This window comes from Petaurus breviceps, unplaced genomic scaffold (assembly GCF_028583685.1).
Source record: "Petaurus breviceps papuanus isolate PSGF00001 unplaced genomic scaffold, PetGlider_PUasm1.0 90444, whole genome shotgun sequence".
NCBI classification, from domain to species: domain Eukaryota; kingdom Metazoa; phylum Chordata; class Mammalia; order Diprotodontia; family Petauridae; genus Petaurus; species Petaurus breviceps.
Window position 1 is genome coordinate 1,446,672 of NW_027187256.1, and position 23,684 is coordinate 1,470,355.

Consider the following 23,684-nt stretch of genomic DNA (forward strand, 5'->3'; position numbering starts at 1 on the left):
CAGGGTTTGCAGCCACCACAGGTTCTTGGATCTGCTTTGTTAAAGGAAAGCAACTCAAAATGGGTTAACAAACTTACTTTAATCAGTCAGACATATATCGTTTACCTTGTTCAGGAGAAAAGGTCAGCACCCTGAACCTCAAAGCATACAGGCAGAATTATCAAGACAGAAACATCAAGTAGACAGATTTCCAAACTGTCCAACCATTACATCCATACCCAGTCAACATCTGGGTTTCCACATTCTGGGTTTTTTCAAAGCCGGGGGACTCTCAACAACGGCTTCCCAGAATTCAGATCAAATCACAGAACACTTCTCAAAGTGAGTCCCAAAACAAAGCTACACATCAGGGCTTATATAGCCTTCTCCTGGCTCAGAGAATGTAACAACCTTATTGACTCACTGGCCAATCAAGAAGTATCTACTGAAAAACAAGCCTCCCACCCCAGGCTCCAGGTGCACTTTAGCCTAGGGGCAGGGAAGATCTTTAAATCTGCATTTCCATTACACCCAATTAAATTAGGGAGGGCTGTGGAATCACCAGACTCACTTTCTCCTCTGGAGTCATTTGGGTCCAGTGGCCAGATAAAGATTAGGATAAGTAGAGATTGCTCAGAATGCAGTGCAGTACCTTGGCCTTTTCAAGCTTAGGTCTTTAACAAGTCTCAGACTGAAGCAGAACCCATTCAGTGATTAAGGCTTAAGAAATGAAGCAAAGAATGTCCTGTTTAAAAAAAAAATAGATCTGAGAGGGGAAGATCTTCCGAGTTTCTGGACTAACAGAAACAACTGTTATTTACATTTATTCTGTTTTATAAGAAGGAAACAAAGGAAGGAAGGGAGGGAGAAAAGAAATAAGTAAGCATTTATTAAACACCTATTCAGAATTGCTTCCTTCCTCTTGAGGCTATGCTGTGCCTTGGGCACCTGAATGAATTGGAAAGAAAGAAACAAGGAGGGGGAAAACCTGTTTATTAAGCATTTTCTGTTGTACCAGGTGCTATGCTAAATACTTTACAAATATTATCTCGTGTAATCTTTTTTTCCCCCTGGTTTGCAAAGTTTTTTATTCTTCTAATCAAAACACTGTGTTCTAAGAATCTATTTATGATTGTAAATTTCTTGGAACCCAACTCTAATCCCTCTTCCTCAGGGCAACTCTTGTGATATTTAAAGATATCTTTTAAAGATATCTTTTGAAGATATATATATATATATGTGTGTGTGTGTGTGTGTGTGTGTGTGTGTGTGTGTGTGTTTAGGCTTCTCCTTTATTTCACCTATTAATAAACCTCACTGTGTGAGGACAAGGCCAATCTCCATGGTGTCCTCCAGTCCTTTCCAGTCAAAGAGGAGAGAAGCTTTGTAGGGGCCTGTGCACGTGGCTCATGCTTCTTCCTCTTCCTCCTCCTCCTCGTCGTCGTCCTCGTCTGAGCTGAAGGTACCATTGGGCAGGCTGTAGACGTGGATCGCCTGCTGGTTGGTGTCCTAGAGGATGAGGTACTTGCCCTCCTCCAGCTTCATGCAGATGTCGATCACGCTGCGCAGCATACCCCAGGCGTTCTCTACGCTCAGGTTGATCTGTCTGGCAAACTCATTGGGCTTGAACTGCTGGGTGCCCAGGATGACGTGCGGAGCTGAGTCTTCGACGTGATAGCGGGACACATACCCCAGCTTGAGGTACTCGGATCTGGCCAGCAGTGCACAGCAGGTCCAGCGTGCCAACTTGTAGCTGTTGTTCTTCAGCTCCATGGCGATGCCTGCCCCCCCTCCACCCCCGCTGAGAGTCCAGCTTCTGCAGCCAGTCCACGCCATTATAGTGACGCGAGTCCCATTCAATTGAGGGTCTTGATGTTGATGAAGGACACTTCTCCGTTGGACCCCCGTCATCACACCGTCGTGCTCACAGAGCACGATGCGTTCAATGTCATCGCCAAGCTTCCACTGGTGGTACCTGTAGGCCAGCGAGGCAATCTTGTTCTTGTCCATGTCATCCTCCACAAAGGGGTTTGGGCTAGGAAACTTGTATCTTTCCTTTCCCATTCTCAGGCACTGCTGGGAGAAGTTGTGATTGATGTAGGTGGCTTCCATGGCAATGTTGTGGGGAGAATTGAAGGAGTTGCCTTCATCCTGAGGGGGCTCGTTGGCAGTTTCACTCACGGTCAGGAGATCAAAGTCTGAGTTGTCCCTTTTGTCAAAAAAGAGCTTGGATCCAACCCTCTGGATGACAATATCCCAGGAATAGACGGAGCGGGTACAGCTCATCAGTGTGGCCAGGATGGCGTCGGAGGCAAACACGTTGCCTTGCGTCTTTGCCAGCTTGCCGATGACGGGGTCATCTGTGGTGGTGACGGTGTGGAAAATGCGCTTGATGCTGGGCAGGGGCTTCTCATTCCGCGTGGTGATGAGGTTAAAGGCGTGGTCGTAATATTCCAGGATCCAAATCACTCAATGTCCTGTGGCTCCGACACCTCCAAGTAAGGCATTTTCATCAGCTGAGGAAAATCCATTTCTTCCTTCACTTCCCAGTCACTCCTGACTTCGACAGAAGAATCCCGGGGTTTCTGAGATTTTTGGTCCCATTTCTGCCTTACTCCAAACTGCTTCTGGAACTTTTTTTGCAGACATATGGGGTCTCTCTCTTTCTGCTTGGCGCTCTTGGGCAAGGTCTGCAGGCTGAACTGCAATGTGTTCCGACGGTCCTTGTCCCTCCAAAGATTCCGCTGGGCAAACCTCATCCTATTCCTCTGGTAAGCTGTCTTCTGGGTCCAGGCCGTGTCTACTAGCTGGAAGCTGGTCTCGTCCTCCTCGTGGAAATAAGCCTACTGACTGCCGCCACCAAACTGGGAGGAATGCTTATTCATGTGTCTCTACTTCTGGTAGGTGGCCCCTGTCCAGTCTGCAACCTTTCCCAGCCGATCTCCTTTGCTGAGTGGCTGATAGGGCATGTCCCGAAAGTGTCGGGGACCGAACAGAGACCCCAGCCCGAGGGGTTGTCCTGGATCACCGGAGTCATGAATTTTGCCATCTTCTAAAACCCTACTCAGGCCGCAGCGGGTCCTGATGGAGAAGGATGGTTCCTGGCCGGTGCCGGCGCAGCGCTGCCAGCCACTCTGTAGTGGCCTACAAGGAAGGGACCTTGAAGATATATTTAAAGATATCATTTAAAGTTACTCTTTTCTCCAGATTAAAATATTTTTACTTCAGACAATCCTTGTGTAGCCAATCCTTATTTTAAACTCTTTAATTCCTCTGGTTGCCTTCTTGTATATGCATTACAGCTGGTCAATTGCCTTCCTAAAATGTGATTCTCAGAACAAAATATAATTATTTATATGTGGTCTTATGACAGCAGAGTATGGTGGAACTATTGCTTTCCTTGTTCTAGATAACTTACAACTTAATTAACTGATTAATGCAATTTAAGATCATTTTATTTTTGGGTGGGAACTGCTGTCATACTGTTAATTCACTGAAGTTAATAGTTAATGCAACTCAAGTTTGTTAATTCAACTTAAGATTGTATTAAGTTCTGCTTTTTTTTATGGGGGGGGGGGTGTGTAATGTAATGCAAAGGCAAAGGCAACTTCCCAAGGTTCAAAGTACCAGCATAGGTGCTCTCCATTTTATTGAGTGAAAAAATTAAAAACAGAGAAGATCAAAATATGACATCATTCAAAATACAGCATTTACTAAGTGTAATTCAATAATCTCCAAGTACTACCTGATTTAATCAAGTACTACCCCACCCCAGGACGTTATATTCATTTAATCAATTACAAAGTCCCTCTTCTAAATACTACTCCACCCCTAGACTGTACATTCATTTAGTCCATCACAAAGCCCCTCTTCTCAAATGGAGATTAGTTTCCAATCATAAGTAAAGTACATTCATTTATTTAATCACAGAGCATAAAAAGGTCAAAAGTTCCCCACCCTTGGATCACAATTGAATCTACCCCAGAGTTACAACAAGCTTAAGCACAGCATTTAATACCCAAATGAAGGTCTTTTCTTCATCTTGACATGAGGCAAGTTCTCAGCAATCTTTGTTCCTGGGGAGACAAAGCTTAGCAAGGCCACAAGATACATTGACAGTCTCTTCATTAATTCATACTCTGTCTGCAGAATAGTCCTAGGACCTCTGAAAACATTAGCAAAACTCCCTTCCAGGGTTTCTGCAAACATACAACAAGAAAATCCTTCTTCAGGGCTTCTGAAGCAACAGCAGGGTTCCAAGATCCCTGCAACAACAGCACTGTTCTTCACCAGTAGACAGAATTCACTCTCTATCTGCAGGACAGTCTCAGTAGCTGTGAACCAACAGCAAGGTTCCCAAACCTCTGCAACAACAGCACCAGTGGACAACTCTGGCAAAACAACATCAGAACAGACAAAGTACCAGCATAACAGCCATGTCTCCTCAGTCCTTGGCAACTCTGGGTGGCAGCTCTCAAAAGTCCTGGGCAATTCAAAGTGGCCCTCAGCAATCCTATGAGTCTTTCTCTGACTCCACGATGCTGCTTCCAAAAAGTTCTTCTGCCTCTCTCTTTTCTTGTGTCTCTCTAAATTTACGTCACCAGCTCCTCCCAGTCCAGCACTCTCTTTTCAAGTTAACAAGTCCATCCCATAAGTGGGATTCACAAGCTCTGGGTTTTAACACAATCAATTTGAAAACCAAGCCAATACAGGGGGATCTTTATATTCCATTACTATTACAGGTTGCTATATTAAACTTTTGATTCATTGAACATTCAATCTATTAAAAAAAAAACCCAGGTCTGTATCACATAAATTGTTGTTTGGCTACCTTTCTCCTATCCTGTTCTATTTCATTTAATCTTCATATTAACCCTGTGAGATAGGTACTTGTATTATTCTCATTTCACAGTTGAGGAAACTGCATCAGATACAGCCTCAGTGACTTGTCCAGGGTCACACAATGTAATAGTAATGGAATTTGAAGATCCCCTTGTATGTGCAATCGAACAGGTACTTAGCACTTTGTTCCAAGTTAATGATTGTGTCAAGTATTAAGACTCAGAACTTAGGAATCCCACTGTGGGATGGACTTGTTGATATAACAAGAAGGGGCAGAATAGGGAGGAGCTAATACTGTATACAAGGAAAATCCCAAGCTGGGAGAGGGCAAACTGCTTGGAGCAAGCTTCTGGAGGCTGGGCTGCTACTGCTGGAGAGAGACAAGAGAACTGAGAACTGAACTGAGAACTGAGAAGACAAATGAAAACTGAGGACTGAACTGAGAATTGAGAAGAACTGAGAAATAAAAAAGATAGAACTGGTGGGAGGCATGGCTGTGGTGTTAGTACTTTGTCTGTCTGTTTTGATGTTATTCTGTTAGATTTGTCTGCTGTTAGAGGATGGTGCTGTTGTATAAAAGCCCTGGGACCTTGCTCCTGGTTCAGAAGCCCTGAAAAAAGATTTTATTGTTGTACATTTACAGAAATCCTGGAGGAGGGTCTTGCTCATGATTTCAGAGGTCCTGCTACTATACTGATGATTTGTGTTGAGTTCTCAGACCTTGTTGGTGGGTCTGAGATTTCTGATTTTACAGGCACAAAGTGAATTGTTGAGGGTGCCGGCAATGTTTATGGATGTTTTTGTGGCTTTGCTAAGCTTTGTCTTCCCAGGAACAGAAACTGTGAAGGACTCGCGGTGAACCAGACACTGTGAACTTTAGTGTGGAACAGGAACTGGATGAAAAACTGCAAAAGAAGCTGGACAAAGAACTGAGAGCTGTCTGCCTTTGAACTCAGGGGACAGTGGGATAGATTCTGGCAGAAACGGGGACTGTAGAAGAGGAACCATGGAAGCTGAAAGACTGCCTCAAGTCAAGATGAAAAGACCTTTCCTTGGGTATTTAATGCAAACTGAAAAGATTGTGATTTACTAGAACTTTCACCTTTATATTTAGATGATTGAGTTAAGGACTCACTAATTAAGGATGATTGGAAACTAATTTCGAATTAAAAAGAAAAAAGACTTTTTGATTGAAGAGATTAAGACAATGTGACCTAGAGGTGGAAGACTTTGACCTTTGTACTTTGTGTCAATTACGGAGGCTTGGCTCCTTAAGGGTGATTGAATTAAAGACTTCCTGAATGAAGGACTTACTAAATGAATGTTATTGTTTACTTAAAACTATGTGACCACTTGGTGAAAACTATGGCCATTTTTGTGATAAACTGTTATGCGTAACATTCTGAATGCTGTACTGTGATTTCTGTGAATGTTTTGTCTTAATTTGTTACTGAATAAACAGAGTTCACCACACTGTGTAGTCAGAACCTTTAAAGCTGTTCACAGAAGCAGTCCTCTGGAAAGCTGCTTGTGCTTGACTTTACACAAAGCCAGTAAGTTTCTGAGGCCAGATTTGAACTCATGTCTCTCCGACTCCAGATCAAGTGCTCTATCCACTATACCACCTAGTTATTCCACTTTTAAAGATAGCTAGAAATGTGGTATGAGAGCTCAAGAGAGCAGTCTGGAATAGAAATGAATACTTGGAATTTTGCAGCATAGAAATGATAATTGAAGTTATGTGGGTGAATAAGGTTACCAAGGGAGAGAATTCAGAGAAAGAAAAGGAAAACACTTAGACAGAGCCTGGGGTAAAATTACACTTAGAGTCCAGCAAGTCTGGAATGGTCTGGGTCATAGCCATGCTCCTCCCCAGATTAGATGGTTTGAATAGTTAATGTAGAGCAGACAGTCTTTGCTACCAATGATCAAAATAAGTTAAGCAAAGAAATGGTTAGTAAAGTGAAAAACTTTCTGAAAAATGGGAAATTGTAGCCTTAGGAGTTCTGTTGATTCATTTTCATCAAACAAAAAAAAATGTATTTTGTACCTATGACATGGGGAGACAGAGGCAAAATGAAAAACAGTTCCTGTTCTCAAGGACTTTATGTCCTGGAAGATTCAATTCAAATCAGCAAGCATTTATTAAGGACTTGGGATGTGCCAGACATTTTGCTAGGCACTAGAGCAGGGGTGGGGAACCTGTGACCTCAAGACCACATGTAGGTCCTCAAGTGTGGCCCTTTGACCAAATCTAAACTGGCTTCATTTGATGACCTAGAGGGCCATATGTGGTTTCAGGTTTCAGGTTATCCATCCCCTGGACTAGAGTTATAAAATCAAAAATTAAACTGTCTCTGTCTGCAAAAAGTTTAAATTCTGCTATGGTGAAACATAAATAAATAAAAGTGAAATATGTACAAAATAAAAGCAAAGTGATTTGAGAGTCTACTAACAACTTGAGTAATCAGAAAAGACCTATCCTAAGAGGGGAGCCCTTGAATTTGACCTTGATGGGAGCTAGGGAGTCTAAAAGGTCTAAGTGAAGTTGAAGACCATTTCAGGTCTGGAGATTGCCTTTGCAAAGGCATACAAGTGGATGAATGAATGTCAGGAACATGGAACATGAAGGAGGCCAGTTTGATTGGAAGTAGAGTTCATGGGGGGAAAGAATTTGCAATCAAACTACAGGTCAGTGGTGAAGGGCGTCAAACACCAAAGGAGTTTGGTTTTTATCCTGTGGGCAATAGGAAGCCATGGAAATTTCTTGAGCAGGAGAATGATATTTATTTAGAGAGACAGTATATCTGTATCTATACATCTATGCTTAGATATAGACATATAGATAGATGTGTGTATGTATATATGTGTGTATATAGGTATATATGTGTGAATATACATACATCTATGTATATATACATACATACACAATACACATACATACACATACACATATACATATACATATACATACACACACACTGTTAACCTGAAAGTTTGGTTAAAAGGAGACAAACAGGCTAGGTGATATACATTTATATTATTTATTCCCTTAAAGCTGGATGAAACTAGCAATCTTGTACATACACAGAGCCAGAACCAAAGTTCTGACTGCCTGATTCAAGATTGACAAAGTTTTTATGTGTTTATGACTATCCCAGGATGTTTGTGTCCCTCATATTTATGGTCTCCATTTGTTTTCTATCCATACCATGGTAAAATAATTTTCTTAGTTGTAAAGACAATTAACAAAGTAGTGTCAGTTTGAATTTACAATCTCAGGATGTCTACATTTCTGCCCCCATGCCCCATGGAATATGCCCCCAAGAAAAGAGAAATTCCATTATTCTGAATTTCTGTCACAAAGGGGAAGAAATACCCACTGCTAATCTTATCTGGTCTTTCAAGTTACAGACACAGGAAAGGGTTGGGTTTTTTTTGGCTTTTTGGAGGGCAGTTGGGGTTAAGTGACTTGCCCAAGGTCACACAGCTAGTTTTTATGTTAAGTGTCTGAGGCCAGATATGAAATCAGGTCCTCCTGATTCCAGGGCCAGTGCTCTATTCACTGCACCACCTAGCTGCCCCTGAAAGGGCATTTTTTAAAGCAAAGCAGAGCAGTCTGATTGATTAGTTCAGGCTTTGAATCTTTTTGAGGGTTAAAAATTGATTTTTAATGATTATCAACACACACATATGTGTGTATACACACCCACCCACATGCACATGTATATATAACACAAGGGCTATGGTATTGCCCCTGTCCATGGTTAGGTCACATCTGAAGTACTTCACTCAATTCTGGGTGTCAATTGTATAAAGAACATTGACAAAACTAGTGTGACTAGAGGAGTGGGAAGTAGAACATTTAGAGTACCGGAGACTGTATGTTCTCAATTGAAGGAACCAGGGTTATTTAGTCTGGAGAAGAAGAAACTTAGGAAAGATATTATTAATAGTTCCATAACTAAGGGAATAGGTAGTCTGGAGACTGAGTATACGTGAAGAAGATAAGAAGTTTGAAGGGAAATATAGTCTGTATGTGATAGAGGCCAAATGTGGTATTTCCACTACTATTGTTAACTTGTGAGAATAAGTTCCAACAAAAAGTTAGCAGACATGTACCACTTCATTTCTGTTTATTGTCTTTCTAGTTTCATCTATAAATACACTTGAGATGATCCAGTTGAGCTGTATCTCACATTGAAATCAATTAATAAGCCAATAAATATTTATGAAATGCTTTCTTTGTGCCAGGCACTGAGGATAAAAGAAAAAAGACTGAGGCAATCTTTACTCACAATGAGTTTATATTGCATTAAGGGAGATAACAATTACATATAAAAATATATATGGCATTAATATGAAGTCAATAAATACAAATATACACAAAGTATTTAAATACAAATTAGTTTGGGAAGGAAGGCCCTAGCAAGTGAGGAGATCAGGAAAGATTTTATGCAGGAAATGGTGCACAAGCTGCATCTTAAAGCACCCTAGGTATGGGGGCTGACCAGTGCAAAAGCATGGAGATGGGAGATGAAGTGTTATGTGTGAGAGACAGAGACAAGTTCAATTTGATCTATTGACGAATCCAGGAGTGGGAGTGGTGTCCAATATATTCTTGTTTTCTCATAATAACTTTTAGCTGAAAAAAAAATGATTAGAATCTTCTTTCAGGATGAGATATGTGTCACAGAATTGATGAATTTAAAAGTTATAAGGCCTGAAAGAAGTCATCTAATTCAACCATATTCAACTGATAACCTTTTACAGCATTATAGATAAGTGATCACCTTATCTTTTGACTGAAGAATTCTAGTGTGGACAAGTTAATATCTTCTGGGGGATCTAGTTATACGTTTTTCCCCCAAAAGTTCTAATTATTAGGAAATTATTTCTTTTTTTTTATCCCAAATATACCTTCCTCAATGTCCACACAATAATTATTCCTAATTCTAACTACTGGGAACAAACAACACAAGTCTAATCATTTTCATCTAACAACACTTCAAATATTTAGTGCAATAGACTAGAACTGGAAGAGGTTTTAATGATCATTTAGTCCACACTTCACTTTATATATAAGGAAACTGAGACCCAAAGAGGTTAAATAGCTTTCTGAGGGTCATACAGGTTGGGATTTATTGAAATTGGAACCCAGGTCTTTGGATTCCAAATCCAGTGCTTTTCTTTTCCCCACTGAACCAAACAAAATATAAAAGGAATTTAAAATGACACACCAGGATTTACTACCCACTCAACTACTCTATTTGCAAATAACATGAAGTCTTGAGTATAACACACAATCTCTTCAGGTCTCCAACAGTGATGTTCTGGGGAAAATTTCCCACACCTGGTCATTCCATATCCCTTCTGCATGTTCAAAGAATGTATCTCACAACTGGAACACTGACCTTTCTTCCTAACCTTCTTGTGATCCTGAATCTAATATTCTATTTCCTAGGAACCTATTCCTTGACCTTATACCTCCCTTTGTTTGTGTCTTTGGAGACGGGCCTGTTTATTTTTCTTTGGGTTCATTGAGACCCCTTTTTCTTGATGATGGTGAGTTAGGTTTGGTCTTACACCTATTAGCATTTTCTTTAGGATCAACTTTCTATTTCCTTTATATAATCATATAAAACCATTACTTCCATATAGTTTCCATTAGTATTAGATTGGAAGTATTTGTCCTCTGAAAACTCACCTCTACAAACAATATCTCAGGATTTCATAGCCTTTATCTAAAGAGGGGTCACATTCCAGGTTTGTGATGACAGAAGATGCGGAGGGGTCACATTCCAGGTTTGTGATGACAGAAGATGCGGAGAAAACCACTCTGTATTTGCTTAGTCTTGACACTATAGATAACTGGGTTCATTAATGGGGGGAAAAGGAAGTAGACATAGCTCATTGTGATGTGGACCACGTGTGGTATGTGTTTCCCAAATCGATGGATGAAAGTCAGTCCAACGACGGTGATGTAAAAGACAAGGATGCAGCAGATATGGGACACACAAGTGTTGAGGGCCTTGGCCCGTTCTTCCCCAGAGGCAATGCCTATGACTGTCTTAAGTATCAGAACATAAGAGAAGACAATAATCAAGAAGTCCATTAGTACCATTGCAAATACCACTACAACAGGATAGAGGCGGTTGAAGGTGATGTTGGCACAAGCCAACTTGATGACATCCTGGTGGAGGCAGAAGGCATGGGAGAGGAAGTGAGAATGGCAGTAAGGGAGCCAATGAAGTCTCACAATTATGGGCATAATAGACAAAGAAGCCCTCATCAGCACCCCAATTCCAATCTTCATCACCTGAGAATTGGTAAGTATAGTAGTGTATCTCAGTGGATTGCAAATGGCAACAAAACGGTCATAGGCCATGGCAAGCAAGACACCTGACTCCACTATAGAGAGTGTGTGGATGAAGTAGGCCTGGGAGAAGCAGATGCCGTGGCCAATCTCTCTATGATCCAGCCATAGGACTCCCAGAACAGTGGGCATTGTGGTTAAAGTCACTCCAAGATCTGTGGCTGCCAGCATGGCCAGGAAATAGTACATGGGCTCATGGAGACTGTGATCATTCCTTATGAGGAAGAGGAGAGTGCCATTGCCAAAAATAACAGAAACATACACTGCAAAGATGGGTATGGAGATCCAACGGTGAGCTGCTTCCATCCCTGGGAAGCCAGTCAGCAAAAAGGGGGCTATGCTGCTGCTGTTGGTCCTCATGTTGGGAGGGGGTCTTTACAGGTAGAAAAGCCTCCCTTCTGGAGGCTGTAACATATGCTCCTCAAGACCTGGAGTTTCCTGAAGCAAAGGACCTAGTTGCCTATTTAAATGATGTCCATTTTCCCAGTGCCAATTCAAGGATAGAAAGCAAGGGAAAGATTTGTCTCTTCTCCAGAATGCCTAAGTGATAGGAAATAGATAAGTGGAATGAGATGATTTTAGAACTGATTGGGAAGACAGAAGCCATCTAGCTCAATTTATGCCTGAACAGGGATCTAGTTCACAGTATCTCTGCCCAGTGGTCACTTGGTTTCTACTTTGAGATCTGTCATCAGACACTATGTATCCCAGTCATGTTTTCCCTTTGGTCACATGATACATTAGTGATGGAGAATGTGCTATCTCCCAAAGAAGTTTATTCCATTCCATTTTTTGAAAGCTTTAAGTGTTAAGCAATTTTTTTTCTGTCTCCTTGTGACTTCAACTCTTTGCTCCCCATTTAAGAATTTATGTGTAGATACGACTTTAAAATCAGCAAAGCACTTCACATATATTATTTCCTTAGAACCTCTTAACAACCTTGTTGTATATATAGAGAGCAGGTCTTGAAACAAAGGAGATCTGAGTTCAAGTCCCACTTCCGACACATACTAGTGGTGTGCCACTGGGCTTGTGACTGGGTCTCAGTACAACTTTCCCACCACATTAGCTCAATGTTCAGGTCTTTCCAGAAGAACGCAGGTTGGTACCTGGATACTCTAATATATCTTTGCATGCTTATCACTGGAAATAGTGCCTTTCTACTTTACATTGCTGTATCATGGGATGGTGTTACTGGCTAATATTGAGGATGACAGAAAGTAGAGATTCAGAAAAGACAGGCTTTCTGGCTGTCTATATTTGTCTGGGACATTGTGAAGCCTTATACCAGAAATGCTGCTGTTTGGAACACTAACCTCCTTCCTCTGGCAAGCTTCATCTCTTATCTCTTGAAGAAACCTTACATACTCAGTAAGGAGAGAGAGAGAGCTTATATTTCTTATAAGCTATTTCTTAACCTAATAAAGAAGAAAAAGATTCTGTGCTAATGCTCATTTGAATTCATAGATAATGAGAACCTAAAAGAGCAGTGATTAAAGTTACTGGTAATAGGAGGTAACAGGATTCTTTTGAAGAAGTTGACAACAGGATGGAGTCATCTCCTGCCTCCTCGCACCCATAAGCCATAAGTAAGCATTGCAATTGTATACTTGTGTTTTTACACATGCTTCTCTCTCTTATGCTGTTCTCTATCCCTCTTTGTCTCTGTTCCTCTGTCTCTATATTATAGATGTAAAGATCTCTGTCTCTTTCTGTCTCTGTCTCTGTCTCTGTCTCTCTCTCTCTCTCTCTCTGTCTCTCTCTCTCCCCTCCCCTTCTTTCGTCCCTCCCTCCAATGCCTCTCTATTCTAGCATGACATAATGGATACAGAATCACTCTTAGAGTCAGGAAGATCTGGGTTTAAGTTCTACTTCACCATATATTTACTGCATGACTGGACAAGTCAAATAACCATTTAGTGCTCCCAGGCAATTCTTTAAGAGTTTAAATTCTACGTTCCAGAATAATGAAGGACATATATGTGTACATAGTTGAAATCGTGGGTCTGGATGAAAATTATGTGTATATAGATGTGTGTAAATATATTCATGAATGGGGGCATGTATATGTGTGTATATACATACATACATATACATATATATACATGTATATATACATACAGTCAGATTTGAGAGTTTATTGGCTTGTGGGACTCCCAGCAAAGAACTGTTCACTTACAGAGACTGGCAACTATTCTGCAATGGTCTTAGAGAGTTGCCTGTGGACATTGAGAGTCTAAGTGACTTTCCTAGGATCACACAGTAAATATATATAACATGGGACTCAGACCCAGGTTTTGCTGATTTTAAGGCTGATTATACACTATACCATGTGACTCATATATATGTATATACATGTATATGTGTTTATATATGTATGTACATACATACATACCACATACATGCATATATATCCATATACATACTTATATTGTCATAAATATTGGTAACCACAAACATTGGAGTTTCACAAGCTGAAGAAACCAGTCACAAAATATGAGTATGTTAGACAATTTCTTAGATATCAGCATGAATATACATAGCATATGGAGTCAAGATATGTGATCATCAGTGACAATTTTTATATGTGATCATTGATCCTTGGCTATTGACATTTCTAGTATGTACTAAATTCACTTTTTTTTTTTTCAGAAAATCTCTCTATGAATAACTCTATGAAGCAATCTTTCTGCCAAGCAGGGGTGGGACATGGAGAGCAAAGATACTGTTTCCTTTGTGGTAACAATGATCCACCAACTCAAGCAGTGTTCCTGCCTTTCTGGGTATCACCAGGGCCAGCAGAACCCCAAAGTGTCAAGCTCTAGGGTTCTTTAAGGAGTAGCATTAAGGTGGCGCCTTAGAGAAATTCAGTCTTGGTCTTTCCCTGGTCCTATTCTGATGCTCAGGCAGGCTGTCCTTGGGTTCTTAAGGATGATAGAAGAGGGAGAGAGAGGAAAACACCAGTGAAAGCCAGTTCATAAAGCCATCCCATCTCAGATGATCAAAATAACAACCTGGAGAAAGCATCTAGCATTTTCAATTCTGCCTAGAGACCTGAGAAGTGTTTTGGGAGGTCCCTGGGGTTTATATTGAGGGAGATGAGAGGATGTTCATTGTGAAAAAGAGAAGAATTGAACCGATGTGGAAATGGACATTATATCCCCAGGTTTCTGAATTCTTTTTCATCTATTCTTTCCTAAATTCTATCTTCCTTCCTCTAGTAATCTGCAGACCCTTATAAAAGAGAATAATGAAACCTGACCTAAGTCTCCATTGAAACTTCCCAGAGAAATGTTCCGATTTAGAAGATGTCTAGCTTATATCTCTGATTTTATAGAAGAGGACCCTGAGATCCAACTAAGCTGAGTGATCTGTCTGAAGTCATACAGATAGCAACAGGATTTGAACCCAGGTCATAGATTTAGAACTAGGATGGACCTCAGAAGCTATCTAACCTAGTTCTTTGGTTTTATAGATAAAGAAATTAAAGTCCAAGGAGGTTAAATTATGTTTTATCCCAATATCACATAGTAAGTAAATAGAAGAGATAGAATTTGGCCCATATCCTGTAACTCCAAGAAATAAAACTTCCATTATATCAAAGAGAGGACTTGGGGTTGAGTGGATCTTTCTGTGTGGGTATCTGAGTCAAAATTCCATGGACTTGTCCCTCTAGTCTAGATGGTGTCCATGCAGAAACCCCGAATCCTGAGAATAGGCTTCTCTGTTTGTCCAATCTCTAAAGGTGGTAGGGAGATTCTTAAAAGGCAAACCTACTCCCTATATCTATTTCCCAGTCCCCTTCACTCACCAGAGCCAGAGCCACAGTGCTGGGGAAAAATCTCTGATCTCATCCAAGGAATCATTCCTGCCATTGTCACTTGAGTCTTTTTGGAGGCCTGTGATGTCGCACATTTATCCAAGATGACTTCTCCCCAAGATTCTGCTCTCTTTTTTGTCAGACACCTGGGGAATTTCAGCGTGGGTATCTTCTGCTCCCTCGGTGATATCCTAAGGACCCCTAAGTCCCTGTCCTGGAGATCAGTTGCTTCACTCTGAGACTTGAGATTTAGATTCTCAGGCTCCAGATTATGTGGAGGGGAGAGGGACATGAGAAACCATGAAGTTCTTCGAGAGAGGGTATTCATTTCTAACTAGTGAGATCCAAGAATGAGGTGGTATGAGCCCAGTGAGGGTGTAATAAGATCCTTATCCCACCCTAGCTGACTCTGAGTAGGTAATAAATGCCTTGCCCTTTCCCTCTCTTTTCACTGTTTTTGCCCTAACAAGGGCACCTAAGAAAATAAATGTAGGAACTAGGGGTCAAGACCCTCAGTCAGAGGTAAAACTAGGGTAGGTCAAACAGAGCTTTACCACAGGATTCCAAATTTTAGAGGGTCCTGATATTATTTTTATTTTGCTGTTTTTTTAACATTACACAAATTTATAGATTATTTCTTCTTTGTAAGAGGTTTCTTGTAATAAAGTATAATAGTTTAGTAAAACTAAAAATACAGTGACCTTGTCTAAAAATTCATGCATTTCACATCTGTAGTACTCACCTACCTCTCTTTTTAAAGAAAAATGAAAACAAAAAGAAATCTATTTATTTTCTCTTCCTCTCAACCCTATCACAGTGTGGGGGGAGTGAATTTTTGTAAGAAATACGTACAGTCAAGCAAACAAATTTACCCAGCAGCTATACACAAATAGTAGGCCTGGAGTCAGCAAGACTTGAGTTCAAATGCAGACTCAGATGCTTACTAGCAAGTCACTTAATCCTTTTTGCTTCAGTTTCCTTATCTGTAAAATGAGCTGGAGAAGGGAATGGTGAACCCCTCCAGTATCTTTTCCCACCCCCCAAAAACACCCAACCAAACAAAAAAAATCAAGTGAGGCTTATAAAAGGAAAAGGATACTCTTTCTCTATCCTTAGCCAGAGAGACAGTGGGTTTAACATTTTGATGCTGTTATTTTCTAGAATATGAAGGGGAAAGAAACAGAGAACAATAAAAGTAAAGGTTTAGGTGACTGATAATCCTCAAACCCTTATTCTTTAAAAACATCCCCTCCCCCTCAATTTCATGCAAAAAACATCTTTCAATATTAATTTAAAAATTAAGTTCCAAATTCTCCCCCCCAAAAAAACAAACACACTTATCCTACTATGATTTCCAATTAGGCTCACTTAGCTTCCAGTATTTCACATTTCGAAATATCATACAATTAGAGGAAGAAATCTCTAATTTCCATTTTTCCTCACACCCCCCCCCATTTTTCAGGTGACAAAGGTAAGGCCCAGAAAGATTAAATTACTTGCCCAGTATCACACAGATAGTAAGTGGCACAAGCAGAATTCACATCTAGATTTTTTTACTTGATATTCAAAACTCTTCCCTCAAGATTTGTACAAGCCAGGGACCAACCTTCTACCCTTCCCCAACTCTCCTTCTCCAGTGTGTCATCCAAATAACTGCATACAAATATAGGCCTGGAGTCTTTAGTTCGCTAAGGCTCTAACTTTTGTTTCACAAGTGACATGATTTATCTGGACTCTAAATCTTCTCTTCCAATTCAGTCCAATACACAGCCTAAATTTTTTTTAGCAAAGGTCCATTTTTGTTATCAGCAATATTCTTTTTAAAAAAATATTTATTTTATTCTGAACTTAAGAAATAAACAAGCATTTCCAAAATATAACAGAACAGAAAAAAAAGATGATTGTAAAGGAAACTGCAAATTGACTATATACAACTTGTCATTCCTTTTAAATATGTTAAAAATAAATAAAGTTATCATTTAACTTTTTTCTTTCTTTCTTCATCCCACCCCATTAATGAATATGAGTGCAAAAATCCTTAATAAAATACAGTTATGTCTTCCAGATCATGGCATTCTACGATCTGGAAATCTATATAAAATTTTTTGGCCTTCTCTTCATATGAGAGAAGAAATCTGAATTTTTTCTTTTTCTTTATGAGTTGTTTACAATCCTTTATTGTAAAACTTGTTTTAAGTATTTGGTCATAGGCTCTGTATTGTCCACTGCCCTTCACATGTTATCTGTTGCTTCTGCAAAACTCCCCCCTAATTCCCATTTAATTTCTTATGCCAACCCATGATATATCAAGGCTGTGATGGGGAAAGTTACAATGTGGAGGGGAGAACTGTATTGGCTACAGTATCACCAGTATTCTTCAGGTGGTGCTTCATGGGAAACATGGAATACTTCAGCTTCCAAAGAATTGAAGTTGACTAAAGGGCCGTGGAAAAACAAATAATAAACATGAATAGATTGCAGCCTATTATCAACTGAGAGTCACATATGGGAAACCAAGTAAAAGATATTATCAAAGAAATGTATGAATTAGAAAAAAAGACGTAGGCCATTCATGTGGTGTGGGATGGGAAGTAGAAAGCCAGAGGGCTTTTGTTCTTACAAAAGTCAAGAGCACAGAGTAAAGGCACCAGCATATTGGGTGCATGATTCTCCAATCTATTTATCCAGCTCTAATCTTTTTTCTGACCTCCACTCTAGTATTTCCAGATGCCTATGAGACTCCTTAAAGTGTATTTCTTGTAGATATCTTAACCAACATATCCAGAACTGAACTTAATTATCGTTCCCTTCAACTCCTCTCCCTTTCCTAACTCCCTATTACTGTTGAGAATACCCCCAATCTCCTAGTCCCATCCCCCTAATATCCAATCAGTTATCAAAGACTATTCATAACATCTCTTCTATATGCTCCTGTCTCTTTTCTGATACTACAACCACCCTGGTAGAGGTCCTCATCACATCGTATTCCAACTACTGCAATGGCCTACTGATTGGTCTTCCAGTCTCAACTGTCTCCCTACTCCAAGGATTATTATCTCCACGATCAAATATAAAACTCATCATCTGACTCTTTAAAGCCCTTTATAACCTAGCCTCTCTCTACCTTTCCAGTCTTCTTACAATTCACTATATCTCCTCTGCATACTGTGAGATCAACATTGTCCTTGCTGATCCTCATGGAGAATACTCCATTTACTGACTCTAAGCATTTTCAGTGGCTGTGTCCCATATCTGGAACTCTCTCTTTCTCCTCAATTCTGACTCCTAACTTCCATGGTTTCCTTCAAGTTTCAGCTAGAAGCCTTTCCTGGGTTTTCCTTAACTTTTGTGTTTTCCCATTGGGATTATCCTGTGTGTGTATGTATGTATGTATGTATGTATATATGTATATATATATATATATATATACACACACTGTTGGGGACAATTGGGGTTCAGTGACTTGCTCAGGGTCACACAGATAGTAAGTTTCAAACATCTGAGGCTGGATTTGAACTCAGGTCATCCTGACTCCAGAGCTAGTACTCTGTGCACTGTTCCACCTAGCTACCCCATGTATCTTGTTTGTATATGGTTCATTTCATGTTGTCTTCCTCATTGGACTGTGGTTGTCCTTTATTCCCGGAACAGTATTTCTCCTCTTCTCCAACAACTGACCTCTCTGACTTCATTTAAGCTCCAATTAAATTCACAGGATTCCTTCTCCAATCCCTCTTAATTCTAGTACCTTCCCTCAGTTAATTACTTCCCATGTATCCCTTCTAGTTTACTTTATGTTTATTTGTTTGCATGCTATCTCCTCCATCAGACTGTAAGCTCCTCGAGGGCAGGGACTGTCTTTTGCCTTTTTAAAAAATATATATATATATACATACATACATAGTACTTAGCACAGTGCTTGACACATTGTAGTTGCTTAAAGTTTATTGTGTGATTGATTCTTGACAGAATCCAGTGACCTCTGAAAACCGACCTCATGCACTCAAGTTCATCACCTAATACTTTTCCATATTCCCATGGTATTATGTGTGTGGTTGGGAAGATTAAACATGAACATCATTGAATGAAGCAATTTTGTTAAAATTTTTCTAAGCATTACTTACTCAACTACATTTACTAAATTACACAGCCACAGAAAAGTCAACTTTCTGAGTTTTATTAACCTAACTAAGTTGATGGGTTGAGAGCAGTTTTCTGACAGAGATTTCCATAACCTTATTATTTTCAATTGCATTCCCATACTACCTAGATCAGAAGGTTTTGTTTTTCTTTTAATATTATGGATTAGGGAAGCCAGGTGGCACAATGGATCGAGTGTCAGATAGGAAGACTCATCTTCCTGAATTCAAATATGGCCTCACACTTACTAGCTGTATGACCCTGGGAAAGTCACCCAACTCTGCCTCAATTTCGTAATTTGCAAAATAATCTGAAGAAGGACATGGTAAACTACTCCAGTATCTTTGCCAAGAACACACCAAATGGGCTCATGAAGAGTTGGACAGGACAGTTTGATAAAGACTGTGGAGCTTTTTCAGAATAATATTTTTAAATGCATAAAATAAAATGTTGTATTGCCAAGAAACTCAATTATATTAAAATATTGTTATCAAAATATTAATAAAAACAAATTAATGGAGGGATCCCATCAAAGTGGACTTGGGTATTGGAAAAACAAGAATTTAAAAAGCTTTTTGCTGAGCACCCTCTGGTGACAAATAGAGTTACTACAGCTTTCAGAAAAAACTAGCTCCCTTGGATTACTCCATTTGACTGGTGACCAGATAGTGCCACCTGGTGGCCAAATTGCATAGTATACTTCCTAGCTGGTTAATTAATGGAGTAAATGACCGCCTGAGTTTCCGTAGGCATCAGAAATCACCAAAGTGGGCTAGGTGTGAGCTGTTCGTTGTTTCAGCAGCTCTACCCACACCAACTGTCAGGGAGCTAACATGTAAAACGGTGAGCTAAGCGACTATGTGTGGTTCCTGGACTCTTGTAACTCTTGCTTTCCCGTGAGGTGCCTAGCTCAAGGCTGTCTTAAAAGAAAAGACAGAAATAAAGTTCCTTTCCGATCGGCTGAGGTGCCCGTGAGGAGGGCTCTAATAAGCCATGGCGCCCAGCCGAAATGGCATGATTCTGAAGCCGCATTTCCACAAAGACTGGCAAAGACGAGTTGCCACATGGTTTAACCAGACAGCCAGGAAGATCAGAAGGCGTAAGGCTCGTCAAGCAAAAGCCCTGCATCTGGTCCTAGTTGACCCATCGTGAGGTGCCCTACTGTCCGATTCCACACCAAAGTCCGTGCTGGTAGAGGATTCAGCTTGGAAGAACTTCGGGTGGCTGGTATCCATAAAAAAAAATGGCACAGACCACTGGTATCTCTGTGGACCCTCGTCGCCGAAATAAGTCTACAGAGTCTCTCCAGGCAAATGTGCAGCGACTGAAAGAATATCGTTCCAAACTGATCCTCTTCCCAAGGAAACCATCTGCACCCAAGAAGGGAAATAGCTCTGCTGCAGAACTCAAATTGGCAACCCAGCTTACAGGACCAGTTCTGCCCATCAGAAATGTCTACAAGAAAGATAAGGCTCGTGTCATTACTGAAGACAAGAAGAATTTCGAGGCATTTGCTAGTCTTCGAATGGCCCAGGCCAATGCCCGTCTCTTTGGAATCCGGGCAAAATGAGCCAAGGAGGCTGCAGAGCAAGATGTGGAGAAGAAAAAGTAAACAGCCTCCAAGAACGTTGAATAAAATAATACCCCCCCCCCCCAAAAAAAAAAAGAAAAGACAGAAATAGAGCCTCAGTGCTCCAGGAGGAAACAACTGGTACTTTGTTCACTCAAGTCTCCTGAAGGGAATTGAGACTTTCAACACTGAAAAAGGGCAGTCCTTTGGGCATGAGAGCAATGTTCTTCTAGTAGCAGCTATTTATTTGCAATGATAGAACGCTGAGCCTGGAGATAGGAAAACCTGGATTTGAACTAGTTGTGTGATTTTGGGCAAGCCATTTAGATGCTGCCTGCCTCAGTTTCCTCAGCTGTAAAATGTGAATAATAATAATAATAATAAATAATATGAAGATCAAATGAGATAATATTTGTAAAGTTCTTGGCACATAAAAGGCGCTAAATAAATGTTTGTTTTCACCACTGTCTCCTTCCATAGAATTCATTCAGATGCCAAGGGTCCAGTATGCCTTCAAGGGGCAGGTAGCAACTATGAAAGCTAAGACAGTTGCTGATAAGGCGTTTCTCCACCTTTTTTGATGCACCTGCTGAATGCCTGAATTACCCTGCAAAAACTTGGAATAAATCTGTCTTACTACTAAATAGGAGTGCTCTCCTGACTTATTTCCAGAGAATGCTCAAAACCATTGTGTTCATATAGTTGATCTGAGGCCTGAGGCAGACGTACCATTTCACATAATGCATACTGAAATATGAAAAGGGCACTAGAGAGATACAAAATAAAACCTTAAGAGGAGGTGCTTGTGGAAACGGACATTACTGACTGAGCACTGCAAAGCACTATGGGACACAGAAACAGGACAACCTGAACTTGAGGACATGCTTTGCTACTTAACTGCAATTTAACCCATTAGTAAGTCATTATAGCAGCCTTCCAGGTGGTGAGGTGAGACTTAAGCCAGATGCTGATGAACTGGAAGGAATGGTGGAACAGGACATTCCAGGTACTGTGAATAATGATGATGATGATGATAATTCACATTTATATAGTGCTTTAAAGTTTTCAAAGGCTTTGCATATCTCATTGGAACTTCCCAACAACTCTGGGAGGCAGGTGCTATTATTATCCCCATTTTACTGGGGCACCTGAGACAGAAAGAGGTAAAGGGGTGCCCAGAGTCACAAAGCTAGTGTCTGTGATTGGATTTGAACTCAGATCTTTCTAAATATCGATCATGCTCTCTATCTGCTGTGGTACTCAACTGCCTATTCATGAATACCATGAGTAAAGTCACATAACATACACACACAACTACTTGTTGTGTATACACAACAAGTATACACAAATATACACAACTGTTGTGGAAATATTGAGAATACTCTGGCTGCAATATAAGATTTGTGACAGTTAAGTAGAAGAAACCCAAACTGGAGATATAAAGTAGGAATAGATTGTGAAGAGCCTTAATTGTTAGGCCAAGGCGTTGATATTTTATTTGATAAGTAGTAGGGAGACCCTGAAGGTTTTGGGTAGAAGGAGGATGATTTCACATTCCTTTGTGCTTTCAAGATGGCAAAGCATTTTCTTCATAGCAATCCCCTGAGGCAGGTAAAGCAAGCATTATTATCTTCACTTTGGAGAAGGAACTGGGACTTAGCACATGAATTGCCCAAGGTGTCACAGATGAAAAGGTTAAAGTCATAATTCAAATTTAATTGTCCCATATCCAAGTCTAAGACTTTGTCCTATAATAGAGTATCTCTGTCTTTGCTCTAAGAAAGTTAATCTTACAGCTGAGTGACTAAGTCTATTCTAATCCTTCCCCTTCACCACAGGAAAGAGGCTGAGGGATCCTCAAGATTTGGCTCAAGGGTCCCAGATCCTTACAGGGATGAAAATGGGAGTTGGGCAGGGAAGCCAGGGAGAGATTGTGCAAGAGCCAAGTGTTTTGGAAGAGGAAAGGGCTCTGGGGAGCCAGTTTGCAGCATAAATACTCTGATGCTAGATGGGAATCCAAAACAAGTAGAGGCGACTGCCTGCCAGTTGAGAGCTCAGCCAGGTCTCAGTGCCCTCCCACCCCCATTTCAATATTTCAGTAGTGCCTTTTGTGATCTGGGGGCAATCTGAGTTCAGAAGAAGTGAACGAGTTTCAGGGCTGATTCCCTATGTTTCCCTGAAGTCTGAAAAGGGAGGCAGTAGGGATATGAAAAGACCTTTATCTGGAATTGAGGACTTTGCACAGTAAGTATCCAATGTAAAGGGCCACACTCCCCCACAGGGTCATAGCTATGTGTCTTTTTCCTTCTCTGAGATTCAGTTTTCTCACCTTCGTAAATGAATGTATTGGATATATTGATATTTTTAGGTTCTCTCCAAATTTTTTAATTCTCTGACTAGGAAGGAGTAATCATGAGTTTATGACCCAAATAGTCACCAAGAGATGCCAGGGAGTTCCATATTCAAGTATTCTCCTAGTGAAGAATATGTTGCCTTGGATAGCTGGAGATGGTTGATCTCAAGGTCAACTTTGCCTCTAGTATGGGGATAACAAGCCACATTCCTTTTGGGAAAGGTGATTGAAAACCTGGGTTTGGGGAGAGACTGGATAGAAGGGCAAGGTTGCTGTGAGCTGTGAAGGCAACAGGATTTCCATTTTCCTAAATATTTTTCTCATATCCCAATTTCTTCTCTATGGTCTCTAGAATTTCCCTCTTGTCCTTCCTATATCCTGTATCCCCTGAGGGATTATCCCTCAGGGACTCCAGCGCAGCTCCCCATCACAAAATTCAGGATCTGAGACATACTAAGTTCCCGATGGACTAAAAGGGCCAGAAGTGGAGAAGGGATTATTAGAGAAGATGAGACACAACAGCAATGCCTAGTTTCTGACAGTTGCCTCAGTTTGTGTTAACCAGTGTGATGAGTCTCATGATAACAGTTTGATTAATGTTGGA

The 23,684-nt window shown here is 40.5% G+C and overlaps 3 protein-coding genes and 2 pseudogenes across 3 annotated transcripts in view; 3 read left to right on the plus strand and 2 right to left on the minus strand.

Annotated features, from left to right (window-relative positions):
• Positions 1 to 23,684, plus strand: part of LOC138177722 (hemoglobin subunit beta) — a 297,632-nt gene that overhangs the window by 124,346 nt on the left and 149,602 nt on the right. The window lies entirely within an intron of this gene.
• LOC138177723 (hemoglobin subunit epsilon) overlaps positions 1 to 23,684 on the plus strand; it is a 277,438-nt gene that overhangs the window by 124,339 nt on the left and 129,415 nt on the right. The gene's annotated exons all lie outside the window — the stretch shown is intronic.
• On the minus strand, positions 1,356 to 3,094 carry LOC138177718 (eukaryotic translation initiation factor 3 subunit D pseudogene; annotated as a pseudogene).
• On the minus strand, positions 10,616 to 11,557 carry LOC138177624 (olfactory receptor 51B6-like). The gene has a single exon (XM_069108839.1). The coding sequence runs from the start codon at positions 11,555 to 11,557 to the stop codon at positions 10,616 to 10,618; it is 942 nt and encodes a 313-aa protein (XP_068964940.1).
• On the plus strand, positions 20,101 to 20,801 carry LOC138177625 (large ribosomal subunit protein eL13 pseudogene; annotated as a pseudogene).